Here is a 27,720-nt window from a genome sequence, read left to right on the forward strand (position 1 = left end):
TTGCCCCAGCCTAACAGATATAAGGGAAACTGCAGAATGTCTGCATTAGTACTCTTTTTTTTTTTAAGTATGTAAAGTGGGATTGGCTTTTGCTATTCCTGCAGCCTTTTGTGCAGCTGAAAGAAGGAAAATACAGCTTTTATTATTCTAGAAATAATACAGGGTGGTCTAGTAATTAGCCATAAGATTTTATAAGATTGGGACCTACTTGACATTAGATAATCACTTTGGAAAAGTAAAGGTTTTGAATGACTCAAGATAATATACCTATTGTCACTCTTTAAATTCAGAAACATGGATAAATTGGGAGTTTGGGATTTGCAGATACTAACTATTGTATATAAAATAGATAAACAACTAGGTCCTATTGTATAGCACAGGGAACTATATTCAATATCTTTTAATAGCCTATAATGAAAGGAATATGAAAAGAAATATATATATATAACTGAATTATTGTGCTGTACACCAGAAACCAACATTGTAAACTGACTATGATTCAATAAAAATAAATTTAAAAAAAAACTTTTTTTAAACCCAGTCTGTAAAAGCAGGCTAAAAATCATTTGAAAATAGACTGATTTGGGTCCCGGGTAGGCATTTACAATGGGATCTCTCCCCACTTTTTGCTACTTTCACAAAAAAAATGGGAATGTTTTAAGTGATTTTTTAAAATGAAGTTGCTTCCTAGAACAGTGTAGAACAGAACAGTCTTTCTTGGCATGTAGACATTTTCTGTTCTACTCCCTACTATGACCTAATTCCAAAGTCAACATTCCCTTTTTGCAGTGAGGCTGGAAGAGTTTCTGCCTCATAATCGAAGCTATCACATAGTTGAGCTTATTGTGCTTTTAGAAATTGTGAATTTACCTGCTTTCAGCCAGATTCTCTTATTACTATTAAGTAGTCTTCCTCCAAATTCCATTTTATTTATTCATAATAGAATCTGTCTCTAATTTTTAAGTATAATTGAAATAAATTAAGTAATCCTTCTACCCAAGCTTGAGCCATTTCACATTTAATATTCTTTACAGGAAAATCCATTTTGGATCTATATATTCTACTAACATCACATTTTCCACTTTTACTTTTTCAACTGCAATGTGGTTTATTTCCTGAAGTTTTGCTTTGACAAGTGTAATTTTGTCATTATAAAACATGAGTTTTTAGTACTGTACAGTTACATTTCTTTTGGTCTTACAGCAAGTAATTCTTGCCAGAAAGCATCTTGTAATCTATTTCTTCACGAGTATAGAAAGAAATAGAAAATCTTGAGAAGCATATTAAACATCCCTTGACAGTTTGAAACTAACAGGCCCCCTTCTTAATTACTTTCCTCCATTCCCAGAAGATTGCTAAGGAATTCTTATTGCTGTTCCATGGATATATATTTCACAATTAACAGTATACTATATTTTTAATCAGTAGATTTTTAAAATAATTAATGACATAATTCTGTATGTTAATCAGAGATGAAAAGCTCATCATGAATATAGCTTGAAAATACTCTTTCAAGGGAAAGATTGCTACCTGTTTTTTACTTGTATGTTTTGCTTATGGAGGTATAATTACCATAAAGTAAAATTCATGATTCTGAGTTGTATAGTGCTATGAATTTTGACAAACATACAATCAGGCTAGGAAATATTTCCATCCTCCCCAGAAGTTTTTTCACGACTATTAGTAGTCAGACCTATCTTCCCACACCCAGCGCTGGCAACACTGATCTGTCCCAATAGTTTTGCTTTTTCCAGAATATCATATAAAATCATGCAGTATGTAGCCATTTTGAGTCTGATGTGATTTATGTAGCATAATGCCCTTGAGATTCTTCCACGTAGAACTGTGTCAGTATTTCATTGCTTTTAATGAGTAAGACTCTATGTGTGGATGTAGCATATTTATTTATGCACCTTATAATTCTTTCACTATTAATTTTATTATTATTATTAATGTTTAGCTATTACTTTACAATACTTACCAGGTACTATGGCAAACTTTTTATATCATTTGAATGATTTAATGCTCCAAATTATAATACAGTATTTTTTTAACAACAGAAGCAGACTTTAGGTTTGAATCTCATCTCTTTCACTTATTAGTTTCATGGCTTTAGGCAAGTTAACACCTTTTAATTCTATACAACTATGCAAATGAGATGATAATAATACTACCTTATAGGGCTGTTGTAAAGATTAAAAGAGTTAATATCTATAGGTACTTATAAGAGTGTCCAGTTCTTAGTATTCAGTAAATATCAGTTATATTTTGTTATATACTTTTGAACAGCCATATAAAATAGGGATTAATATCCCCAATTTGAAGAGGAATCAAGCTCAGAAAAGTTTAGACTTCCTCAAGATCATGTGATAACTAAAGTAATGGATACAAGATTTTGATCCAGTTTATTTGACTCCAAATTGGGTACCTCTTCCATAACAAGACACTGATTATTATTAAATTAAAACCACTGATTCGTCCTCTGACATTATGGCAAATGTGACATCCTGAAAGATCCTTCCACCAAAATATAAAATGCTTGAATTACAAACATACATATTTTACTAGTGTACACAAAAATGAGATTAAAGTTATGAGAATCTTTAAGACCAAAACAACAGCAAGCTGAAGCCAAAGCAGGCTCCTTGCCATAAGCAGTAAACAAACTGAAAACTAGGGCTGCCCTGAGATAAAAATGCTGATTAAGTACAGCCACTGGGAGACTACAGTAAGCCCTGAGCCCCCTTGGGTAGTGCCCCCTGCTCTCAGTAGATATAAACACAAATCCTCTCTGAAGGAAAGGCCTTAGATTTTTCAAGGAACAAGTTATTTCAGTTCTATCAAACTTTTCTGGCAGAGTAAATGGAAGAACACTCCCAAGTCATTCTGTGAGACTAACATAACTTCAATTCCAGAATCAAAAACAAATAAAAAAACCAAGAGCTTGACAAAGAAAATTACAGACCAACGTTATTCCTGAACATAGGTGGGAAAATCCTGAATAGTTTTAGAAAACTAAATCTAGCAGTGTATTTTTAAGCATAAAAAATTTTGATGAAAAAATTGGGTTTATTTCAGGAAGGAATAATTATAACATACAACATTAATAGACAAAAGGAGGTAAAACATATGATCAACTCAATTGGTGCATAGAAATTGAATAAAATTCACCACCCAAAAATAAGAAAATTTCTTTGAAAATTAGGACTTATAGAAATATCCTTATGTACTTAACAAAAAATCATGAGAAATAGAAACATTTCTTCAAATCAAGATTCCCATGATCACTAGTTCTATTCAGTATTGTATTGGAGGGTCTAGCCAATGCACAGAGAATGAAAAGAAATAAAATGTATAAATCTTGGGGGCGAAAAGACAGTTTTCAGTACTTATAGTTCATATAATTGACTATATAGAAAGTCCAAAAGAATTTACAGATAAATATTTTGAATTAATAAGAGATTTATCAGAGTGGCTCAATACATGATAAAAATACAAAACTCAATTGAATTTTTATATACTAGCATCAAACAATTAGAAAATATAATTCAGAACATATAAGTATTAAATTAGAAAAAGGTAGAGTAAATTTTAAACTTTGAAGGATGGGAAGTTCAGTCTCATAAAAAATTTCAGTTCTCTCCAAATTGTCTGTAGAATCACTCCATTTATAATCAGCATCCCAACAAGACTTTAGCAAGTTGTTTCTGAAATTTACATAGAAAAATAAAAGGCTAAGAATAGCCAAAAGTAGTTCTGAAGAAGATTTAAATGGGGGAACTTTCTTTACCAAATATCATTATTTATTGTAAAGGAATCGTAAGCAGTGAAGTATGGTGTTGACACTGACATAGACAGCTAGGTAAACTAAATAAGAGTCTAGCAGTACACCCATGCAGATTTTATATGTAACAAAGTGGAAGGACAGTTCACTAGGGAAAAGATCAACTGTTTACTAGGACAGTTGATTTTCTCTTTGAAAAATGATGAAATTTTATTCCCTCCTCACACTTCCATGAAAATAAATTTCAAATGGATTAATAATGTGAAGATAAAGGGCAGTAGTTTAAAATGCTGGAAAACACAGGGGAATATTTTTAAGGTTTTGAGGAAAAGTTTTGTAAACAAGGCTGAAGGAGTGCAACCCATAGAAGAAGACATTAATTGACCACATTAAAATAAGGAGCCTGTGTTCACCAAAAGATACCATAAAGACAATGACAAGCTACATACTGAGATAAAATATTTGTAACCTATAGAACCAAAAAAGAATTTGTATTCTCTTCCTAAATCAATAAAGTAAAAGGCAAGCAACAATAGAAAAATGGGCCAAAGACTTTGGCAGGCATGTCAGAGAAGAGATACACAAATAGCTTGCAAACAGGAAAAGATGGTCAACTTCATTCATTCTTTATAAGATTACAAAAGAGGAAGGAGAAACTTTGTAGTAGAGAAGCATGGCAGACACTAGCTTGTGATCAAAGTGAACAGCATCAGTAATGGTGCAGACTGAAATCTTACCCCACATGATGGGATGTGATAAGAAGACCACAGCAGCACTTCTGTCATAGCCCTGTCAAAGCTGCATAACTTTTATCAAACCAGGAGAGAAAATCAGGCAGACTCAAATTAAGTACACTCTACAAAATAACTGGTCCATAACCCTTCAAATTACCTCAAGGAATGACTGAGGAACTGAGAAAGAAGACTGAAGAGAAGTGACTTTACTAAAGTAATGGATGACTTTGAACTGGATCTTTATGTTGAAAGGATATTACTGGGACTCTTGGAATCTGAATGGAGGCTGAGAATAAGATGGCACTAATGTGTCAGTGTTAATTTTTTTATTTTGATGGTTGCATTGTGGTCAAGTAGGAGAAGGTTTATAAGGACAATTGTTCTCACCAAAGACTCACTAAAGTAGTGAGTTAGCAGGGCCATCACCTTGGCAACTTACTTTCAAATAATACATTCCTACAACTTTTCCTTTCAACGTAAAAAGTAAAATTCCTTTAAAATGCTACAGCGACACACATTGCTATATGTACAATAGATTAGCAACAAGGACCTACTGTACAGCACAGGGAACTATATTGAATTTCTTGTAATAACATATAATGGAAAAGTATCTGAAAAGAAAAAAATATGTATGTATATGTAGAACTGAATCACTTTGCTGTACACTTGAAACTAACATTGTAAATCAACTACACTTCAATAAAATTTTTAAAAAATTAAAAATAAAAGTACAGAGAGATACCATTTAACATCATTTTAGCAAAAATTTAAAAATTCTGACAGTATCAAGTGTTGGAGAGGAACTGATCAACAGGAACTCTTAAACACTGCTAATGGAAGGGGAAATTAGTTCAAACATTTTGAAAAGCAATTTGACATTGTTCTGTAAAAATATTAAAACATTCACATACAGTATGACCTGAAAATTTAGATCCTAGATCTATTACCAAAGAAAAATTCTAGTGTATATGCTCTAAAATTTCATATAAGAATGTTCATAGCAGTGTTGTATTAGTTATATAAATATATACAAGTATAAAATGTATACGTGTATATAAAATCACATAATACACAGCAGTGAAAATGAATGAAATGACTCAATCATAGTTACTTAATGTTGAGTGAAAGAAGCAAGTCACAGAAGACTAGCTATGCTGTAATTCCATTTTTATAAAACTCAAAAATAAAGCAACATTTATACATTATTTAGGAATCTGTATATGTGTAATAAAACCTTCCCTTTAAGGCAAAGGAATGGTTAACACACAGTGTAGGATAGGGTTATACCTCTGTAGGGAGGCAAGAGGAGAAGATTGGAGGAGGAGCTTGTTGGATGTAACCATAGTGGTAATTTTGTATTCCTAAGTGATAGCAATGCGTTCATTTGATTCATTATTATGCTTTATATTTTATGTACATTTACATAGTATATGTATATAGTATGTATCCAATATTACATAAAACTATTTTGAAATTACTGAAAATACTGAGGAGTAATTTAAGGTAATAGGTTTGGGTTTTCCCTTTTTATGCTGGATAGAAAGTGGAAAACATAGCAAATCAACCTGCCAGGACATTTTTGACTGTGTAGTCAAACAATAAACAAAAGAAAACCCTGGGACTAACACGTTAAAATTCTGCTCAGTATTCTGTCCCAAGGGCCCAGGTTATTTGAAATACTTACAACTGTTTCAACCTCAGTCTTAAAGTCCAGCAGAGATAGTTGGACACGATACTCTGGACACCTTTGATGCTGTGTGCCCTCCTGGTATATAGTTTCCTAACCAAAGCGTTACATAGAAGTAGACTTTGGCATGTAATTTTCTTTGTTTTAAAGAGCTTCTTTGAAGCAGAAAATTAAACTCTTAAAAGGCCTCACTGTTAACTAAAGAGGTCCGTCTCTACTTGTCAGACTGCTCCGACATGTGAAGAAAACAAGCAGATCGATTATGTAAATAGGTAGACAGCTTTATGAAACACAGACTAGTGACCCTTGGAGCTTAGAGAATCAATGTTGTAAAACATAGATGATCCCTGACAGCTTTTACATGGGCTTTGTTTATCTGCAATGAATCCATATATATTGAATCAATGTTTAAAGTATATGCAAAAGAAAACATTCGTAATAATTTAACGCTGAGCTCACATTCTAAAGTATTGTAAATGGATGTTTACCCTAACAGTCATTAATTAGATATATAGGAGTTGCATGGCCCCTAAACATTTTATTTTCTATTGAAGTAAAATCCTTTGAAAAGGAGAGGATATAATGTAAACTTTATTGGCACAATCTTTACTGATAAAATGCAGCAATAGACATCTGTCCCAAAGACATCTGACTGAACACATATAATCATCACTTACCTCGCCACAAGGATAATGTAGCAAAGGCGCAGAAGAAGAGTTTATATTTGAACATCTCAAAGTACCCATTTTTGTATTTTCCACTACTCTAGGATGGCTAGTGCCATATGGCTTCCACATAAGTGGACCTGTTACTAATAAACTAGGACTGATGTGTAATTACGTTTTCAGTGATTCATCTGTGAAACACCCTGGGTTATTTTACATGGAAGCATCTGGTTCACATGTGTACAGTGGTTATTCTGTGGTGATTGACATCTGTATTCTTCTAATAAAGTCTCGGTTGCCCAGATGTGAGCTGTTGCTTTCTTTCTCATACAGACAAAACCTGCATTTGAAAAATCCTTACCTTGACCCTGAATATGAATGTTTCAATCTTCTAGACACACACACACACCCTACTCGCACTGTAACTAGGATGTAATATAAATATTTCATGCAATGTGTTTCAGTTGTTGAACAGATGTATATAGGCACCTTTATCTCTTTTTATGTTTGTTTATAACATGACATCTGTTTTAGATTGTAAGCTCAAAGAGGGCAGTGACCATGTCAGTTTAATATTATGCAGACAATGTCCAGTAAAGCATAATTCACGTTCAAATGTTTGGTAAGTATTCTTCCATTAAGATGGTGATGTTAATGACTTTAACGAAAAACAGAGTTTATAATATGACTGTAAACACCTTTTTGCACTTCAAGAAATATTTGCTGTAAATGGCCCTGCTTTCAATTTCAGATATTATAATTAGCCAGATAACACATAAAGCTGTGTTGTTTTGAGCAGAATTAGTGTACTTTATTTTAGAATAATTCTCTAGTGATGTGTGATACGAGATTTTAAAGAGGCAGAGTTCAAGGCAGGTGTTGTGAGGATGTAGCATTTTAGCTGAGCCTTCAAGAGTCAGTAGAATTTGGGCATGTAATAATGAAGGGAGAGACATTCGAGACAAAGTTAAAAAGAGAAAGATGTTGTTGGTTAAAAGCATGGCGGAGGTCAGCAGACCTGGGTTCAAGTCTTGCACTGGCCATTTATGAATTGTGAGAACTTGGGTGAGTCACTCAAATATATAAGATTTTGGTTTCTCATCTGGAAAATAGAGGACCATAACAGGACACAGGCTTATTGTGACAATTACATGAATAAAGAGTTTAACACATACTTGGCCTTCAGAGAACATTTAATACATGTTAGCTGTTATTCTCGGTGATAGATTAGCATTGTTAAAGAGACTTTCAACAGAATTTTGAATATTGAATTTGAAAAAAAAAAAAAAACCATGGATGACAGCTCCTGGCCCTGTTTGAAGATCTACAACTTCTAGTTGGGATTCTTATTTGTACCAAGAAAGATCAAGGTCCTCCTCTAAAAAAGTCATCTTTTTCCCTCTTAAATTATTCTCTTCAATTATGTACGTGGCAGAGTGACATCAGATCATAATCATGTACTTGAATTAAAGTATCAGTATCTTAATGAGTAAGAAACTTTTTTCAATGAGTAAGTCACCTTTGGGTTTTTTGTTTTGTTTTGTTTTGTTTTGTCCTTTTACTTATTCTCTGTCCTCGAGGCTAGAAGTGTTGTCTACTCTTAACTCTTCTTGAATCCTGTGAACTATCCCACTGCCTTATTTCCAAATTAATAATAACTATTTATTTCATGTATAAGAAAGAGACTTTGGCCTACACTTCCACTAGCAGACACAAAACAATTATCTTTTGTAATAAGTCAGATGATCTAATCTAATTTTTCCAAGAAAAATAAATAAAAATAGCTGTCAGTATCTAATATTTATGAGATTCACTTCTGCAATAGTTTTTTGTTGTTGTTCATTTGTTTGAGGGGGGTGGTGATTAGGTTTATTTATTTATTTATTTTAGAGGAGGTACTGGGAATTGAACCCAGGATCTTGTACATGCTAATAAGCATGTGCTCTACCACTTGAGCTATACCCTTCTCCTGCGATCCACTTCTAAAGTACAGTGGCAGAATCTTTTATGGCCTGGAAGCAAAGTTGGGATGGTTTTTAATGAGAAATGTAAAGAATTATTTTATTATTTTCTATATTGATAATATATAAGTATTTTAATGAATACTTTCTTCAATTTCCCAGGTTTTAATCACTTTTTTCCCTAGGTTTATATGGATAGTTACTGTGGTTGTTCACAGTAATTTAGAACAAGTAATTAAAATGTATATATCCTACTTTCTTGTTCGTAAACTGTATTTCTCCCTTTAGCATTCCTAAGAGTAAGAAATTTCAGGAACTATAGTCTTACCCCTAGCCATTTTCAATTAGAATTAAATAGACCTGTGTCTTAATAACATTACTTAGAAAGAGTATATTCAGGGATGTTCACTGAGTTGTGATTTATAATAAGTATTTAAAATTTTTCCAATTTTTGACTATGAATCGAGATCAGTTATATTTTTAAGGTAGCCCAATATGATGGAATACTATGAGGCCATTCAAAATGATCATGTAGACCCATTTATTGACAAAGAAAGGTTTTCTCTAGTGAATTATTAAGGAGAATATAATAAAAAGCACTTTTTATAGCATAATTATTTTTAAAAGATTTATATGTATATAAATTCAGAAAAGATATACACTAAAATATCAACAGGTGAATGGATAGGATAATGTTTATTCTATTTTAATGAAGTTTTTGAAGTGTTTGTAATATGCATATATTACTTTACATACCAAAAAATAAATAATTATTTTTGCTTGCATCCACTAGAATTGTTACAAGATTTTAGAATTTCTATAGGGAAATTCTATAGAATTTCTATATAGGGAAATTCATTATTTATTTTCAGCAAATGTTTAAGAAGTAACTCTTTTACCCTAAGAAAATTTTTTTTTATTTTGATTCAACACCTAGAATAAGTTAAGGAGAGGAGGTAATACAGGAAATTTAGATTTATAACTTTGAATGAAGTCCAAAAGTTGCACTGTTCTCTTCTACCCTGAAAATGTAATACTAGAGTTTTGGATCTAGAAGGGACATTCAGACGTGGAAATAGCCTTTTAATCCCATCCCATCTAAATGCTGAATATTTGGATTAGGTTTGTCTGGATAGTATCTATCATTATTTTAATAAACTTGCCATGAATATAAATAAATATTTCCCTTAAATATTTAGTGTTCTGATGCAACAATCAGTTCCATTTTCTTTATGAGAAAAGTTGCTTAAGGAAAGGAAACAAGTTATTGCTGTTATGAATAAAAATTAGTTTTGTTTTATTTTTTTATTTTATTTTATTTTATTTTATTTTATTTTATTTTATTTTATTTTATTTTATTTTATTTTATTTATTTATTTTTTTGTTAGTGGAGGTACTGGGGATTTAATCCAGGATTTCATACATGCTAAGCACATGCTCTACCACTTAGCTATAGACCCCCTTATTTTTTCGTTTAATTTTATTTCATGTTTTAAAATTACTTGTGATCATTAACAGCTAAGTATCTCTTCAAGAGTTGTGGGAAATTACCTTGTAGGAAACATCAAATAGCATTTTATGTGTAATGTGTTATAACTACAAATACAAATAAGCCATCTATAAGCACCAATGTGTTCCTGACATCTAGATTCGGAACTTAAAGTATTTTTTAATCTTATAAATCAATACTTTGTACTTCATCATTGCATGTTATATTTAATTGTTTAAATATATTGTTTTTCTAGTCTCAACGAGATTGTGAGATTTTCAAAGTCTGGGATTATGTTTTACGTGTTCATCTCAGAGGCTAGCACAGTGCCTTATAGTGAGAAAATAATAGTTGAAGTAAGAAGTGTATGAAAAACAGATTTTTATGATTATGTTGACCACTGGTTCTCATCATTAATACTTTCTAATAGAGTGTTTATATCATAGGCTAAGTAGTCTTAGTGGAATGATCTGAGATAATCTACTATTTGTAACATTTCTTTAAAAATGTGTCCTGAGTTTGTTTGAAAACAAATTCTATTAAGAATATTTCTTTCCTAAGTTGTAAATCTCTTGTACCTGGTTAAACTATACAAAGATAACCGTGGTTCCTGACTTCTGGAAACTTAATATTCTTACAAATGGGATTTTTAAGTGTTCCTTCTAATCACTTCCAAATTTCTCAGCTTTAGAAAAGTGTCCAGTAGTAGAGTAGAAAATATCAAACATCTTTCTTCTTTTGCAGTATGATGAAGGGGTCTATTTTTACAAAAAGCAATAAAAGAATGCACTATAATAGACAGCAATTTAAAATAAAGTTTTAAGATTTTCTCTTTTTATCCATCCATAGAGGCCCAGTGACATTCAGAGGGGATTTGGGAGTCCCTTAAATATATAATTAAGGGAATATATATATATATATATATATATATATTTTTTTTTAAGGGAAATTATGATCAGACTAGAACCAGCTGAATATTTTCCACGCATGTTTATAACCTATTCAATTTTCATGGTTGTCTTTTGGGGCTGCATGTGAATTTATGGATGACAGCTTTTCTAATTCCAAACAAGTGTTAGAATTTCTTGGTTTAACATTTTAATTTCTGTTTATGGTTTCTGATTTTTGAAATGTGATTCTTCTTCTTCATTGGTCACTGATAGTGAGATTGATGGTGATAATTCCCTGTTGCTAACAGGGGTCACATTTCCTCTCAGAATAAAGAATGTATGGAGCTGAAGGTTTTATTTCACTTCTGTTTTTTACTTGAAAGTATGATTGCTTCTCATTTTTCCTTATTGTTTCTCAATAGCCAGACAGAAGAGGTTTAAATTGACTAATATTCCTAAAGCCTAAGTAATAATAATAATAACAATAACAGCAACAACAACAATTTAATGAAATTTAAGTTAATAGAAAGTCCAACTGACTAGAATCTTCCAGTAGTTGGGTTCTGAGTGTGTGTTTACTTAGAAATTGACCATCATTTGCTATGCGGCTTTTAGCCATGAGAATTGAAATGCCATTCATTTAACCACAGGTCTCTCTTCCCACACATTCCAGTCAAGTGGAGTATAACCATTCTAATGGTATTACTGTGAACTTATAATCATATACACTCATAAACATACAAAACTACTTGGACAAATAAGTAATTTAAGTTACGTCATAAAGGAAAGTGATCTAACTAGTGGCTGGCAATTGTCAGAAATGAAAATTTCCTCTACTGCCAATACTTTTATTCATTATTATACTGGAGGTCCTATCCAGTTCAAAAAAGCAAGAAAAAAAAAGAAAATCCATAAACATTGGAAAGTGTAAAATATAATTATTTTTATTTGCAAATGATGATTATGTGCACAAAAAATCCAAAAGACTACAAGGAAACTGCTACAACTAACAAGTGAATCTAGCAAGATCATAGCATGCAATCAATATGCACAAAATCAATTGTATTTCCATATACTAGAAACAAGAGTTAGAAAATATAATTTAAAAGATGTCATGTACACCAGCATAAAAACATCAAATATCTAGTTTAAAAAGGTAATGAAAAATGTGTAAGACCTCTACTCTACTAACTACAAAACTTAAATGGTAGAAATTAAAGACCTACATAAAAGAGAGATACACCATGTTCTCAGAGTGGATATTTCAATATTGTTAAAATGTCAGTTCTCACAAACCGATGTGTAGATTGAGCAACATTCTGAACAAAAATCCCAGCAAGTTTTTTGTTTGTTTTTGTGGAAAATTGGTGGAGGGGAGTAGCCAGTCTTCTTTTAGCAATATTTGACTATTTGGACTACTTTCATGCTATATTCATTAATAAATGTTAATTTTAAAAAATGAAATTAAAATTTCCTTGCTGAACTATGTATTTCATGTGATGGCATTTCTAAAACTATGTATAGTTGCCCTTCTGATCTGGAATGGTTTTTATTCTGTGTAAATTGTATGTAAAACGAGCTATAGTTTTTTCACACTCTAAGAGAAAAAAAAGGCAAACACCCTCAACAAGACACTTCTTAGTCAGTTTCAACACACAAAGTTCTTTATTTTAGGAATTGTGCCAAATTCTGAAATAAACAGTGATTCTAATCATAGTCCCTGTTCTCCAGTTGCTTACAATGTGACAAGCATGTACAGAATTAAAGTTTATGGCTGATATTCCTTCCACTGAGAGGTGGTTTCAGTGTTTCCTCCCCTTGAATCTGGGTGGGCTTTTGACTCAGGAGAATTCAGGAGAAGTGATGCTATGCGATTTGCAGAGGCTAAGTCAGGTAAAGGCACCTCATGCTTACAGTCTTATGCTTTCATGTGAGAAGTCTGACTATCCTAGGCCCCCGTGCTGCAAGGAAGCCAAGCCACAGAAGTCTCCAGGAGCCAGTCCTAGTCTTTCAGGGCTCCCAGCCAAGCACCAGATAGGAGTGAATGAGCTTTCAGAGGATTCCAGCTCCCAACCATTGTGTCAGCCCCAGTTTTCCAGAATTCACAGCATCAGTCCATCCTCACTGTGCCCTGTGCATATTCCTGATTTACAGAAAGTATGAAAATACTAAAATTGTCATTGGTTTGCGCCCTTAAGTTTATGGTGGTGTGTTACACAGCAGTGGTTACAGGAACAAAGACCTACTTGATTTAAGATGTACTATGGGAGAACAGGAGATAATTAATTCCTCTGCCTAGGAGTATATGGAACACTTTCCAGAAGCAGTGACATCTGAACTTGGCTTTTAATGAGTAGGAGCCTGCTAAGGAAGAAGGTAGGAGAAAGAGTCCTCAAACTGAGGGAACTATACGGAAAAGTATGGCAATCAAGCCAGAATGACGTGTATGGTAGATGAGAAATTTGGTATGGAAGAGCATTGGATAGTTAGAGCCAGAAAGACAGGCAATAAGCTAGAAATTATGCAGTAACTTTTTCTTCTTTTGCTATGTCAAGAGATTTTCCATTATAACCTTGTAGGAGTACAAAGTAATAATCAGACTTGTGTTGTAGAAAGATAATTCATTTGTAGCAGTTGGAAAATGGGCTGAAGGAGAAAGCAATAAAAGGCAAGGAGAAAAGTTAATAATTGTATAGTTCAGATGGCAGATGATTAAAGCTAAGATATATAGCTTTTTTATAGTAGCAAAATAAGATCGGTTAGGTAACAATAGTTATTTAAATTGTTAATTGATAATTTACTGAGTTTGTTCAAGCCTGAATAATTAAATGCTACAGCCAGTTCCTGCATTTTGGCAAGTCACACCAATGCCTTTATGAAACATTGATTTCATTACATTTGTTAATGATATTTCTGAATGCCATGTAAAAGCTTCCTCTGCTATGAATTTTGGATACTTATGATGAAATAATACTACTTTTATATTTTTAAGGCATTGATTGCAATGGTGGGACATTTAAAGAAATTAGACCAAACTGTACCAGTTAAGACACTAGTGGAACCATATGTGACACTCTGCCTCTTCAAAATACGTGACAGTTTAGTGAAAATTCTGGTAAAAAAAAAAATTGGCAATTTACATAATCATAAAGATATCACAATAAGAAAATGTATATGGTGCAGTTAGTAAATATAGTTAACCCACAACTGTAGTCAACTGCTTTCTGTGTGGATTTGATTGAAGTTTAGTAGTGACATTTGAACTTTTATTGGCATCATAATACCGTACATGTAATAAGCTTTTCCAGGGCAAAAAGGTTAGATTGGTCTTTAGCCAGACATTCTGAGCACATGGACAGAGTCCCCCATGGCTTGTACCACTTTATCTCATGGTGAATTGCAGCCAGTTGTGAGGTATAGTGGTTTGTTTTTTAAAAAATATATATATATATTCTGCCTGTCTATACCACTTGGTTTTACTTTACACTTTAGTTATATTTTTAAAGTCAGCTGAAAAGTTTAATCTTTTTAATTCAAAATCAAAAGCTACAGATTTTTGTAGATTGTTTCCATCTGCCTTCTTGCAGTGCTCTGAACCCTTTGCAGCATGTCTCTTTAAGACAGAAAGACCATTTCCCAGAATTTGAGTGGAGCCTCTCTGTATATTCACCCATAAGACCACAATGAATTTGTAGACTTGCAAAGAAATGAGTTTTGAGTTTGTTCATTTTATATATTGGTTGTAGGATACTCATTTTGTCTATAAGTTATATGATGATGTTGGTGATGTTACAAAATAGTCTGTCTTCTTTAAAATGTCTGGCTATCAAATCATTCTTAGTCACTCATTTCATGAAAAACTTTGGAAAATATTCAGGCAGGATTTGGAGCAGACTGATACTCAACAAATCAAAAGGGAAGGAGATAGGTAGGCCACGGCACGGGTGACAGGCTTGTTGCTTTGTGAGCTAAGGAATTAATTAGAGTAGGTAATTTTGAGAACACTAAGAATCAAGTCCACTAGCAAGAACTAGAAAGATGGGAAAATCTGTTAATTAAAATAGAAATTGCATTCTCTAACTGTAAAACAAAAGACAATGGAGCTTTAAGAAGAGAGAGAGAAGGCAAGGGAGGAGGAGAAACGTAACAAAGTGGGGTATTTATTTGCCAAAAGATACATCCTTCTTTGCAGGCATTAAAAAAAAATACCAGTGAAAAAATTCACCAAGTATTTCCTTGAAGAGAAAAAGCAAGTGGTTCTTAAGTGTTATAAAGGAGGTTTACTGGTGGTTAAGCTAATTAAGGATCAAAACTAGATTATGAGTAGGACAGAATGAGTCTATACATCAGGACATAATTGGCTTAAAAAAAAAAAAAAAAAAACTCCCACCGTTTGTTCGTCCGGAATAAGTCTGAGCAATTGGTTAAATTCAGTTTGGGTCTGATGCACAAAGGTCATTCAGAGCACGTTGTCAGGACAGACTGCAATAATTTGCAGGCCTGGTACAAAATGAAATGCAGACCCCTTTTGTTCAAAATTGTGAAGAATTTCAAGATAGTGACAGCAGAACATTAAAAGCAGGGATGAGGCCCCTCTAAGCTTGTGGCCCTGTGTGACTGACAGCACAAGTCACACATGCGTGAGGGTGGCGTTGTCTGTGGTTTTTTTAACTGTCTTACTATTGAGAGCTGCCACAGTGAAAGACAGCTTCTGTTGTGTTAACCCCCAGACAAGGGCGGCTGTATCTGTTTGGGGAGCTCACCACTCAGTGTTACTTCTGCTTTGGATGTTTGTTTCCCTCGTATCCTAAGCATCTCACACAATCTCTGACCCACAGTAAGCACTCTGTAAATAGTGGATGACTAAGTGATGGATGATGTGGTTGTCAGCCTATCTCAGTGATTCTGGTTCAGTTCATCTATAGATAAGAAGCCCTAAGGTGGGTTCTTATGAGCTTCAGGTCATATTGCACAGAACTTGAAGAGGCCCCCTCCAGCCAGCTTGAGGGTTTCTTTTAGCCCTGGGCCTTGTGTGTCCTGCTCTTTCTCAACCTGTTTCTCTATTAAGTGATCCTGAAACACATTTAAGCTGATAGGTTAGAATAACAGTTGAGCCCTGACCAAGTTAAAGCTGGAGTGGTGGCAGAATAATGTGAGCCCCCCACTGCAAAAAAAAAAAAAAAAGAAAAGAAAAGAAAAGAAAAGAAAAAAAGAATACATCAACATCTTAATTCCCGGAATCTGAAACTATGCTAAGAGCACATGGCAAAAGGAAATTAAGGTTGCAGATGGATTAAGGCTGCTAATCACCTAACGTTAAAAGTAGATAAATTATCATGGATTATCCAGGTAGGTTGAATGTAAAATAAAGGCTCTTAAGGAAGAGAGAGGCAGAAGGAGTGTCAGAGAAGGAGATGTGTCAGAGGAGGCAGGGTCAGATGCAGTGATGTGAGAAGGAGTCCACCTGCCATTGCTGGCTTTGAAGATGGAGGAAGGGAGGAGCCTCTGGAAGCTGGAACAGATTCTCCGCTAGAGCTTCCAGAGAGGAACGGAGCTCTGCCAACACCTTCCTTTTAGCCCAGTGAGATGTGGGTCAGATTGCCGACCTCCAGAACTGTGAGATAATGAATTTGTGTTGTTTTAAACCAGTATGTTATGGTAATTTGTTACAGCAGCAGCAGGAAACTGCAACAGCTGGTTCCACATTGTGGTGAAACGATCACTCCTGGTCCCTGTTTCATTAGAAGTCACTAACCTCCATGGCTGGGTATTCTTGTCTGCCCATGTTTTCTCCATTTCTTTTGGGAGCCAGATGCAGAATTCTGTCTTCCTCTTTGGTGTTTTTATTTTGCTTCACTAGAACACTACGTTTCGGGGTTCAGGCTCTAAGATGTATTCACAGGGAAGCAAGTAATGCCAGCTGTTCCAGAAACACTAGTTTCTTGGGATATTAGTAGTTGAGAGATAGTGAGAAAAGAGGCTGTGGCTGTCAAATTCATTTGTAAAACCCAGGTTAAACAAACTACTTTTTTTCCCTAAAACACTGTAAAAAGATATAATCTATATATAAGTTTTTCTTTTTTTAAATCTCAACAGTTTAAGAGAATATCCAGCAAAAAGTAGCCCTGTCCTTCTGCCCAAGTTCCTCTCTCCAGGGTTGGCCACTGCTAGTTTCCTGTGAATCCTTCCAGAGATATTCTGATAGTCCATATACGTATAAACACACACATACACCTGTAAATGTGTGTGTCACCCTGATTTTCTACACAACTCTTTTGTACCTTGCTTTTATTTTACCTAATAACTTAATTAACACATTTATGGAAGAACTTTCATAGCTCTAAATGTGCAATATGCACATGAAAGACTTAGGGGACTTAATGGTGAAAAATAAATATTTTCCATATATTTAAGACCACAGATTTTATTTTTTTGAGTGTCCTATGGAACTTCTGTTTGAGATACACTCCACAATACCAAGCTGCCTTCATCTGGAGTAGAAATAAGAATTCGTGACCCCATACACTGATGCAGCACTAAGGATATGGATTTTAGAGTGAGGGAAGCCTAGGTTCCTATCCTGGCTCCATTGTTAACTTGTCTGCCTGTTCATATCCACGTTTACTGGCTATGTGGCTTTGGGCAGGTTGCTTAACATTACTGAGCCCTCCTGTCAATACTGTCTGCCTCTTTTATTCAAGCATTTGTTCATTAATTAATACATGCAGTTACTGGAACATTTATGAGTCAGGTCAAATAAAGCAGAGCCATTCTACTTGAGAAGCTTCTAGTCTGGTGAGACAGGCTTCATTTGTAGCACACCAGGCAGCAAAAAGCAATGACCTGTTGTGAAGAATCATTTCCTATTCAGATGACAGTTTTCTACTTTTATAAAAGGCAGATCGGCAGTAGCAAATGTCATCTATACTACTTCAAAATTTGCAAAATATACAGGAAGTTTAATATAGGCTTTTTCAGGTATTGATTTTTTGAAGTACATATGGATTTTGATATTGCTCACCTAATGAAATACCAAAATAATGTTATTTATCTATAGGATAAGAATGACAAAAGTCTTTCAATTTATTATTATGAAATTCCTATGTAAGTTTTGACATCCTTATGGATTGTGGACATATTTACCTTAATGGTTGTGACTTTAAATATTCAATTATATAGAACTAGAGAATCTTATTTTCAAATCCGCTACATGAATATTTTACAGGGAAATTTTATAATTATTCTTTCCCCAGACCTATAAAGCATATCGGTACATCTTAGCATTGTGTATTCTTCATAATTCTCTTTGCTTCATTCAAAATTACTTATTTCAAAAGCATATTTCTATTTTCTTCATATTCTTGATAAAGCTAAACAGCAAACGAATATTCATTAGAAAAAATATTTAGGAAATTAATTGATGATAACTAACACAATTTCTTTTATTTGCCATTTTGGCTACCAGAAAGAAAGTTTCAGCTTCTCTTCGTTTTCTCAGACCAGTGAAATGCTGTCTAGGCTTATTGAATTCCAGACAATGTTTAGCATTTGTCTTACTGAATCCTGATGATTTCAGTCTGTTAATTTATTTAGGAGACGCTTTTGGTTTTTATAAGGTCAACTAGAAATGTGTAGCTATTTTCCCATTTATTTTAAGTTCAAATAGTTTTTAAAATACTAAAATTTAATTTGAAAATACAGTGGTATTGGTGATATCAAATCTTTAAGCTCATTACTTACAAGTATTCCACTTAAGAGATGTTTCTCTAATTGAGTTTATTCCATAATGTTAACTCTGTTAAAGCCATAGTTGCCTTCTTGTTAAATAGTAGCAAAGACCTAATACTTTGACTTGGCTGTTTTTTGTGGTCATTTTGATGAAGGTTTGATTTATTACATCCTAAAAAACAAACCATTAGATATTTGGCTTTTATTATTACCGAATAATGTATGTTCCAGCCAACGCTCGGTCTGTTTCTCTCCTAATACATTGCCCTTACCTCATCTCTCATCTTCATCCCTTGCCTCACATCTGACCTTTACCTCCATCCCAGGGGAGAGTCAGAGATGAGATGGGTGGATGCCAGGGAAGTTGGTAGTAAAACAAAGATCTCCTTCTGTTTCTCTCTCTCTCTCTCTTTATCAAAACGTGAGAGAAACAGCTGCTTAAGAATGCTCTGCTTTGGTGGCCAGACGGGAGTTGACTAGTTGGCCTTTTTGCTAGATTTTTCTCTGACCGCTGCAGTCCAAGAGATTAAGACTTTCTTCTTTCCAAAACAAAACAGTGCCTCTTCTTCCTGTCTATGATGAATCACAAGCATAGCAGCATCCTTCCAGGTTATTCTTCTCAACTCCAGATAATTCACAGTGGGTGAAAATAATTTGCCTAACATGTGTTTACAGATTCAAGCGGTCAAAGATATATAGAAAGCCAGCATTTGGATGGCAAATGGGAATAGCACAAGCTGTGGGCACGCAAAATAAACTTGGTTCTTGACTTCTGCAACAACTCTCTTCCCTGGTTCTCCCCATATCTCTTGAATCATTCTATTTCAGCCTCCTCTTACTCATTTCTTTCACTCGCCTTCTGCCCCTGCAGTTTTAGTATTTCCCAGGACTCTATACTAAATGTTTTCCCTCTGGTAGACTCTGGGTGATCTCTTCAACTCGTTTGCCTTTAGTGGCCAGTGATAGGGCAGTGACGGCTGTCTCTGTACATGTAGTCCAATCATCTCTCTTGTGGTCTGCATCTATAGAAGCGTTTACAAACTCAGCATCTGTCTCCATTTAGGTATCCTGCAGTCACTTCAGACTTACTCATGTCTACATGGAACCCTTTATGCATAGCACTGCCCCTTCTGTGTCATCATCTTCACGATAGCCAAAGTTATAAGACTCAGAACTCTTGAGAGTGTTGTCACTGAAGAGCAAATAAAATCCAGAACAATTATGCACATACACAGACGCGCGCGCACACACACACACACACACACACACACACACACACACACACACACCAGTGTTCAAATATTGCATAGTTTTGCATGTTTTTGACTTTGTGTAAATAGAATCATATTGTAGGTATTATTTTGTGCCTTGCTTTTTTGCTCAACATTATGTTTGAGATTTATGCATAGGTGTAGACATATCATAACTAATTGTATGAAAATTCTGACTTGCCCATTTTCCTGTGGAGACATTGGGTAATTTTCAGTTTTTCACTATTATAAATAATCCACCTATGAGCATTTGTGCATGTATCTCCTGACACACATATGCAAATGTTTTCCAGAGTATGTATTCTAGGAGAGGAATTCTTATACACCTGAGCAGTTGTTTTCAAATTGTTATCCAAAGTGGTTTCAAATGTTTACACTCCAGCCAGTAGTAATTTATCCTGTTATTTCATGTTCTCTGTGATTTTTGCTGTTGTTGGACATTTTCATTTTTGCTAATCTGGTGTAAAATATTTCATACTGGTTTTCATTTGCACCTCTTGGTTACTGGTGAAGTTGAGTTTATTGTCGTATGCTTACTTCCCCCTGCTGTTCCCTCTTCTTGGAAGTTCCTATTTTCTTTGCTATATATATTTTAAGTATGTTAGGTTTTTTTTAATTGTTTGTAGGAATTCTTTGGATAATAATCCTTTGTTAGTAGCATATGTTGCAGTATTTCCTCCTAGTTTGTGGCTTGTCTTTTCATTCTCTTCAAGGTATCTTTTGATGAACAATACTACTTACTTCTGTTGCTTCTAATATGATTGAATTTATCAATCTTTACCTTTATGGTTTCACTGTCTGCCTTAAAAAAGAACGTCTGTATCCTAAAGATACGCTCCTTTATTTTCTTCTAAATGCTTTCAAGTCTTACCTTTTCTCATTTAAATGCTTAATTCAACTGGAATTGAATCCTATTTGTATTGTGAAGGTAGAGATATAATTAAGCCACATACAAATTGACTTTTGGCTTTTGACTTCAGAACCACTGTTTGTGTCATACTCAAATAAGAATGATTTTTCAAGTGTCACAGTGCCATCAGTCATTACACGTTTTTCTGGATCTCTCAGTTTGCTCACATTGGCACCTTGATGTTTCAGGAATATTCTCAGAATATGTTACAAAATGCAAGTAATTAACTCCAAACAATACTAATGCTTCTCATTTGAATAAGATTGATATTCCAGTCATGGTAATACCAATGTTAAACTTGGCTGAGAAAATGTCTTTACAAAATGAGCCAATAACTGGATATATGATTTTTTTAAATGTTGGTAATTTAACTCCCAGAAAGGTAAAAGAGAAGTCAGTCATTCATTCTAACATTTCAGAGAAGCTTTCCCAGGATGAGATATTTCTTTTGACAAATCTGACTTTTGATCTACACGATTTATTGTTAATTAGGTGGTGGTATTGCAACTTTGATTCATGTTACAATGTGTGTGTGTTTTAATGCAATGTGAAGTCAAGTAATAAAACATAGAACTCTCTGTAACTATAGTATTAAGAACCTAAGCCGTTTTTAGTAAGGCTGTCATCATTTGGAGAAGTTTCATTGATTCACTTTATTTGAAAAATCCTTATATGTTAACCTTTAACTCTACAAAGATAGTTTCTTCTTCTGTCATTAATCTTTCCTTTTTATTCACATTTTTCATTTATTCCACAGATATTTGTTGAGAATCTGTGTTTTGCAAAGTAGTCTATACTCAACTATTTGAGCAAAAATGTCTTAGAATTCAGAGACTGAAAGAACTCCAAGACCATTTGTAGTAATCCTAACTTTCCACAACTTAAGTTAAGAAACAAATCCAGAAAAGTGCAGCCACCTGACCAAAATCTTAATGTGGGGAAGCATAAATAAAAATCTCCTAACCTTGAATTCGGAATTCTTCCTGTGAATCATGTTGTCCATAAAAACTGTCTGAAAAGTCTACTTGAATCCTAAATTGATATGTTTATAGAATTCCTGACAGAATAAATCACTGTTTGTGAACAAATTATATCACATAGTCCTTGCCTTCAAGCTACTTTTAAAGTATTTAGGATTAAAAAAGTCTTTGAAAAAAAAATAGAGAAACTAAAAAGTTTAACTGAAAGCTTCCTGAGGGCAGGAATCCTGTGTTACTTTTATCAAATTTGTTATATTTTCCTAGCACAGTGAGCTAATCATAGTAAAATATTAAATGAATTAAACTATATATTGAAATATTGGATGCAGATGTTAGGTACTTTGAGTGATTAGAAAAAATAAAAATCAGCCTGAATGTAGAAAGTAAAAAAAAAGTCTTCATGGAAGATTTAGAATTTAAAGTGGACCATAGTAACTAATGGTTAAAATTTAATTAGAAAGAAAGGAACTCCCAAGTTCTAAGTTTCAAATTACTTATTTAGCTCACTTTTTACTAAGACTTTAGATACAAGTTCTCTGAGTTATTTGCTTTTGAATTTCACCTAAGCATGAATTCTTGGAATAAGCATGTTCATGGGAAAATGATGTGATAAATATGCTAAAATACATGTATAAGGATAATATTTCTTGTGTTGTTTATAATGGATTTTAAAATAGAACTAACCTAAATTTTCATCAATGGATTAATGGTTAGTACGAACAAATTAAAATTAATGCTGAATGAAATCTATATTTTTCAACATTCAAAGACATCGCAAACATAGGGTAAAAACATCAAGCTGCAAAGTTCCATGTATATGCATACATATATACATATATATAGAATGATCCCATATTTGTAAAGAAAAAACATTTGTAAATACAAATAATACAAAATAGGATGATGGATGTTTTAATTTTCTTCATGCTTTTCAGAATTTTTATAAAGTCTTACAATAAACATGTATTACTTATAAAAATACTTAGACTAGCTTTTTGACTGTGGGAAGAGTTCTAAATTTACTCTTCTAACTTACCATGAATATGAAAGCTGTAGAACAGTGATCTCCATTCACTGAACAGCTTTCACTGAGCACCTATTATGTACTAGGCACTGAGAACTGAAGAGTCAAAAGCTATTTCTTAGGTTCCTCTTGACCTTAGAAAGAGATGGGAATCATACATGGAGCACCAGGGATCTATTTCCTTCAGACTTGACTCTTCAGAGTGATCCTTTTGTCCTATGCTGATTTTTTTAAAAACTGGATTGGTAGATCTCTGCATTCTGGTTGTACAATGTCTAGGCTGTGAACAAAATTAGAGGTTTTCCCATGCCTGACTTTTTAATTGAAATAATTCAATTCTCTGTTTTGCTAGGAGGATAAAAAGCAACTCTTAAGACATTTAGGGATAGAGAAAAATGTCTAATGTGTTTTGAGTTGACATTGAGGACTTACACATGTAGTGATTATACTTTTATTCTGTTCTGTATCATTTTCTCCTTCTGTGGAATATATTTTTAGATATTTAATTACATGTCACGGCAATTATGTCAGTATTTATTGTTAATTTTAACACTGAAACTCCCAGAGGGTAGTACTTGTCATCTTGACAATGCATTAATGCCTAGCATCTCAGCATTCCTGTGAGGGTTATGTTGTCTGAACTCGGCTTGCGTGGGGATAAGACAGAACACGTCCCAGGTCTAGTGGAAGCCAGCCGTGGTTAATTGTGTGCAGTCATGAAGCCAAGGAGGACCCTGTGGTGGATTCATTTTTAATAATCTGTGCAACTAAATATGGGTGCAAGCTTTCTTTTTAGAACACTTAAAATATAAACATGCTGAACACTTGGGCATTTTAATTGGTTATTCTTTTAAATTAAAGAAGCTATTAGCAAGAGTTCTTTTGTAGCTTATGCAATATTAGGAGCTAAATAATAATAGTTTCTAAATGTTTTGTGAGGATTTACAAGCATTTTCATTTACAACATCTCACCTAATCTTCAGACTGCCTCTGAGGCAGAATTATTATCTCTGTTTTGCAGGTGAGAGAACAGAAGTCCAGTTAGGCTAGATGACTTGCCTAAAGTCACATAGCTAGTGAGAAATAGACCTGGATTCAAATCTGTGTGTCTTGCTCTAGTCCTGTTCTTTTTCAGCTATACCAAGCTGCTACGATATTCTTGCCTTTATAGTTGGAAATACGGGGATTTTACTGAGTATTACTGGGTGGATTCAGACAAAGTTTATATAAGGGTATAAACATACACTCCTAAGCTCTCCTGGTTGAGCTCTGCTACCCTCCAGCCCACCATTTGTAAGACCAGTTAATAGTCAGTGATCATGCCTTTCATCCCAGGACTCAAAGAGAACATTTACATAAATATAGAGGTCAGTCCATTGATGTAGTAACTGCAGTACTGAAACTGAATAAATACAGCTACTAAATGAAGATATGTAGATTCAGTAAATGAATGAACCAACAGCATTTCCTCAACAGCTGCTAAAATGTGAAGTCATTATTAGTTATGTACACACTTACAATCAAATGACTGCTCAAAATACTTTATGTGTTCAGAACTTTCTGCAGTTGAGATTAACATGCATATTAGAATTTAAGGGAGGTGAAGGAAAATGTAAATTGTGATGGAATTATTAAAGAAATGGCTTGAGAAACCGTCTATATCTTGACATAAAAATACTTACAACACAGAGGATATTTTATTTCTTGACCTGAATTATGAATATTGGTGTAGGCCCTTGAATTTTCATTGGCTCGAAATAGAGGCAGATTAATTCCAAAGCAGTTAAAAAAATTAAATTCCTTTCATCTCTCTTTATGTTAATGCAGCAGTTTTGAAACAGGGCTTAACTTTTATTTCACTTATGTATTTCTTAATTTTCTTCTACTCTATATGTAGTTTTCAAAGTAAAATTATCTTGATTTTTCTTTTTACTCTAGGCTTGATCCTCTACTACCTGAGATGATGAAAAAGGATCACAGCCCAGCTGAAAACATGTCTTTAGAAACTCTAAGAAACAGTAGTCCAGGAGACCTCTTTGATGAGATTTAAGTGTCTCAAAAAAAAAAATACTTTAATGTTCACCAGACTATGTTTTCTATTCATTTCCTTAAACTGGAAAAGCAAAATTTCAACTGAGAAGCAGCTATTGCCGCACCTTACAATTTAATTACACACACACTGAGATGAAATCATTGTGCAAAATGGATTACACATGCATGTGAAGATATGATTTGATGACAGTGGTACATTATTCTAAACTATTCATTCAGCTTGCCTATAATTACATAAAATCTCAGACTTTTTGTTGCAAAGTTCACATTTACCTTATTCAGTCCCCATGTATTACGTATGTGGTTGCTGTCTAATGTCCTGTCTAGGAAGATTTTGGAAATAGGACAAAGAAAATGTCTGTGAGTTCTTTTTTGAGTAGTCATATTCTGAACAATGATATTGGAACATTTTAATTTGTGGCATGATGTATCAAGTCTATTTTTAGTTTATATACAAACAACCTGAAAATCTGATGATAAAATTTTTGATGCATTGAAGATTTTGTGTTCTTAATAAAATAGTTTAACTTTTTTCCTTTTCTATAGTAACAGGTCTTTATAAAGTATGTATTAATGTATATGTAATCCCCTTTTTTACCAAAGCATGTTTTTCCGAGATTGTTGATAAAAGATTTATCTTACACATACAAGGGCCCTCTGTGAAGACAAGGACCTTGTTGTATTCACTTATCTATCCCCAATTTTTAAAAAATATTCACTGTTTCTGCTTCCTGACCTCTCATTCGCTTCTCTCCAGTTGAACATCCATTCCCTCTGTGGTGGAACAATGACCACCATGTTGCTAAATCCAATAGTTGGTCCATTCTCAGTCTTTATCTTAGTAAGCCTCTTAGCAAAACATTTGACATAGTCAGTCACTTCCCCTCAGTAAACTTTTTCTTCACTTGTTTTGCAATAACATATGCTGTTGATATTCCTCTTTCTTTCTGGCCACTGATTTTTCAGACTTCTTGGCTGAATCCTCCTTGTCCAACCATTAAATGTTTGAGTGCCCTGGGCTTAATCATTAACCTTTTCTTTTCATTACCTACATTGTCTCCTTAACTTATCTGTGGTTTTAAATACCATCTATATGCTAAGATCTCCAAAATTAGGACAGTTCTCTTTCTTCCCCAGTCTTCCACATTCAGCAAATTGCACTACCACGTACTTATTTGCTTCAAGCCAAAAATCCAGGAATCCTCCCTGGTGCTTCTCTCTCCTACATCCTGTTTCTGCCTGCAAAATACAACTTGACTCTACTTCTCTTTTTCTGTCTCCTGCATCTGCCTCCTGACTAGTCTCCCTGCTAATCTTCTGCTCCTCTACAACCTAGACAAACTGAGCTTTAAAGTCTTAGATAAGATTATTTCACCACCAGGATTAAAATCCTCTAGTAATATTCCATTGCCCTTTGAATAAAGTCTACACCACTTACCACAGCCTTCAAGGTCTGTTATGATCTGGTCTCTGCCTTTCTTTTCCCTGATTTCCTGGTCCTTTCTCTTTACTTGTCTTGCCCCTGACTGCCCCTTTAGTAAGCCAGATCTCAGAACTATTGTACTGTTGGTCCCACTGCCTAGAATGTTCATCTTCATACAGATGGTTTCTTCTCATCTTTCAAATCTAGAATCAAATGTCACCTCCTCAGAGGTGAAACACCCTTCCTTTGAAATACCCTTTAAAAAAGATGTGCACACTCCCAGTCACTCTATCCCACTGGAATTTTTTTTTCTCTCCATATCACAGTGTGAAATTATTTTTTCTCACCTCTCTTTCCTTCCTTTCCCTTCCCTCTTCCCTCTTCTCCTCTCTCTCCACCCTCCCCTCTCCCCACCCCACTTCCGTCTCTCTGTCTCCCTGTGGAAAGGAAGCCCCATCATAGCAGAGGCATGGCCATCTGCGCTCTCTATTTCCCAGTACCTAGGACAGGGCTGGATTGATAGACGCTTAGTATGTGTTTGTTGAAGGAATAAATGCATGTCTGTCGCATAGTAGGCACACAAGTGAGCTGCTTTCTTTAAGTTACTAGATTATTTTGAAAACAAACTCATTAAAAGATTAAAATTTATCTGGGTGATTTGATTCAAAGAAATAATTGTTCAGAAAGTTCAAGTACTTTTTGTGATTAATTATGAAAAAATATACATATATGTATGCCCCTAGGCTTGACTACAGAGAGAATGAAAAAGAAATTATACATTATTGTTTATATCAGAAATAGGATTTTACAAAGTCAAGGGAACAATGAAATATTTTAAATAGAAATTTTATTGTATTTTTATTTCTATAGTGGCTTCCATTTAGGAGGAAAATTTTTCATTAAATGTAAATATAAATATGTGAAATATAATTATAAAATTCTACTCTGTCACATGGAAATTCACTGCAGTAATGAAGTTATAGAATCCAAGATTTACCTTGGATCTTTCCAATGGGATTTTGTACATAAAGTACCAGAATCTCAAAATAACGCTATCTCACCTGAATAGACCACAAATGACTAACCAAAATTAGTATACATCTGTGAGCGTATAAATGTATG

At 34.0% G+C, this 27,720-nt stretch overlaps 1 protein-coding gene across 3 annotated transcripts in view; it reads left to right on the forward strand.

The window, feature by feature from the left end:
* Positions 1-27,720, forward strand: part of XRCC4 (X-ray repair cross complementing 4) — a 245,624-nt gene that overhangs the window by 204,551 nt on the left and 13,353 nt on the right. For 2 of the 3 annotated variants that reach the window (XM_031447654.2, XM_064482150.1), the window contains one exon: positions 25,062-27,167. The exons of the other annotated variant lie outside the window; for it this stretch is intronic. Coding sequence is in view for 1 of the 2 variants with exons in the window: in XM_064482150.1 (XP_064338220.1) it covers positions 25,062-25,087 (26 nt within the window). In the remaining variant the exon portion in view is untranslated. Of the gene's footprint in view, positions 1-25,061; positions 27,168-27,720 lie in introns of those variants that run through there. 3 annotated transcript variants of the gene reach the window in all.

This window comes from Camelus dromedarius, chromosome 3, assembly GCF_036321535.1.
Source record: "Camelus dromedarius isolate mCamDro1 chromosome 3, mCamDro1.pat, whole genome shotgun sequence".
Lineage (NCBI taxonomy): Eukaryota > Metazoa > Chordata > Mammalia > Artiodactyla > Camelidae > Camelus > Camelus dromedarius.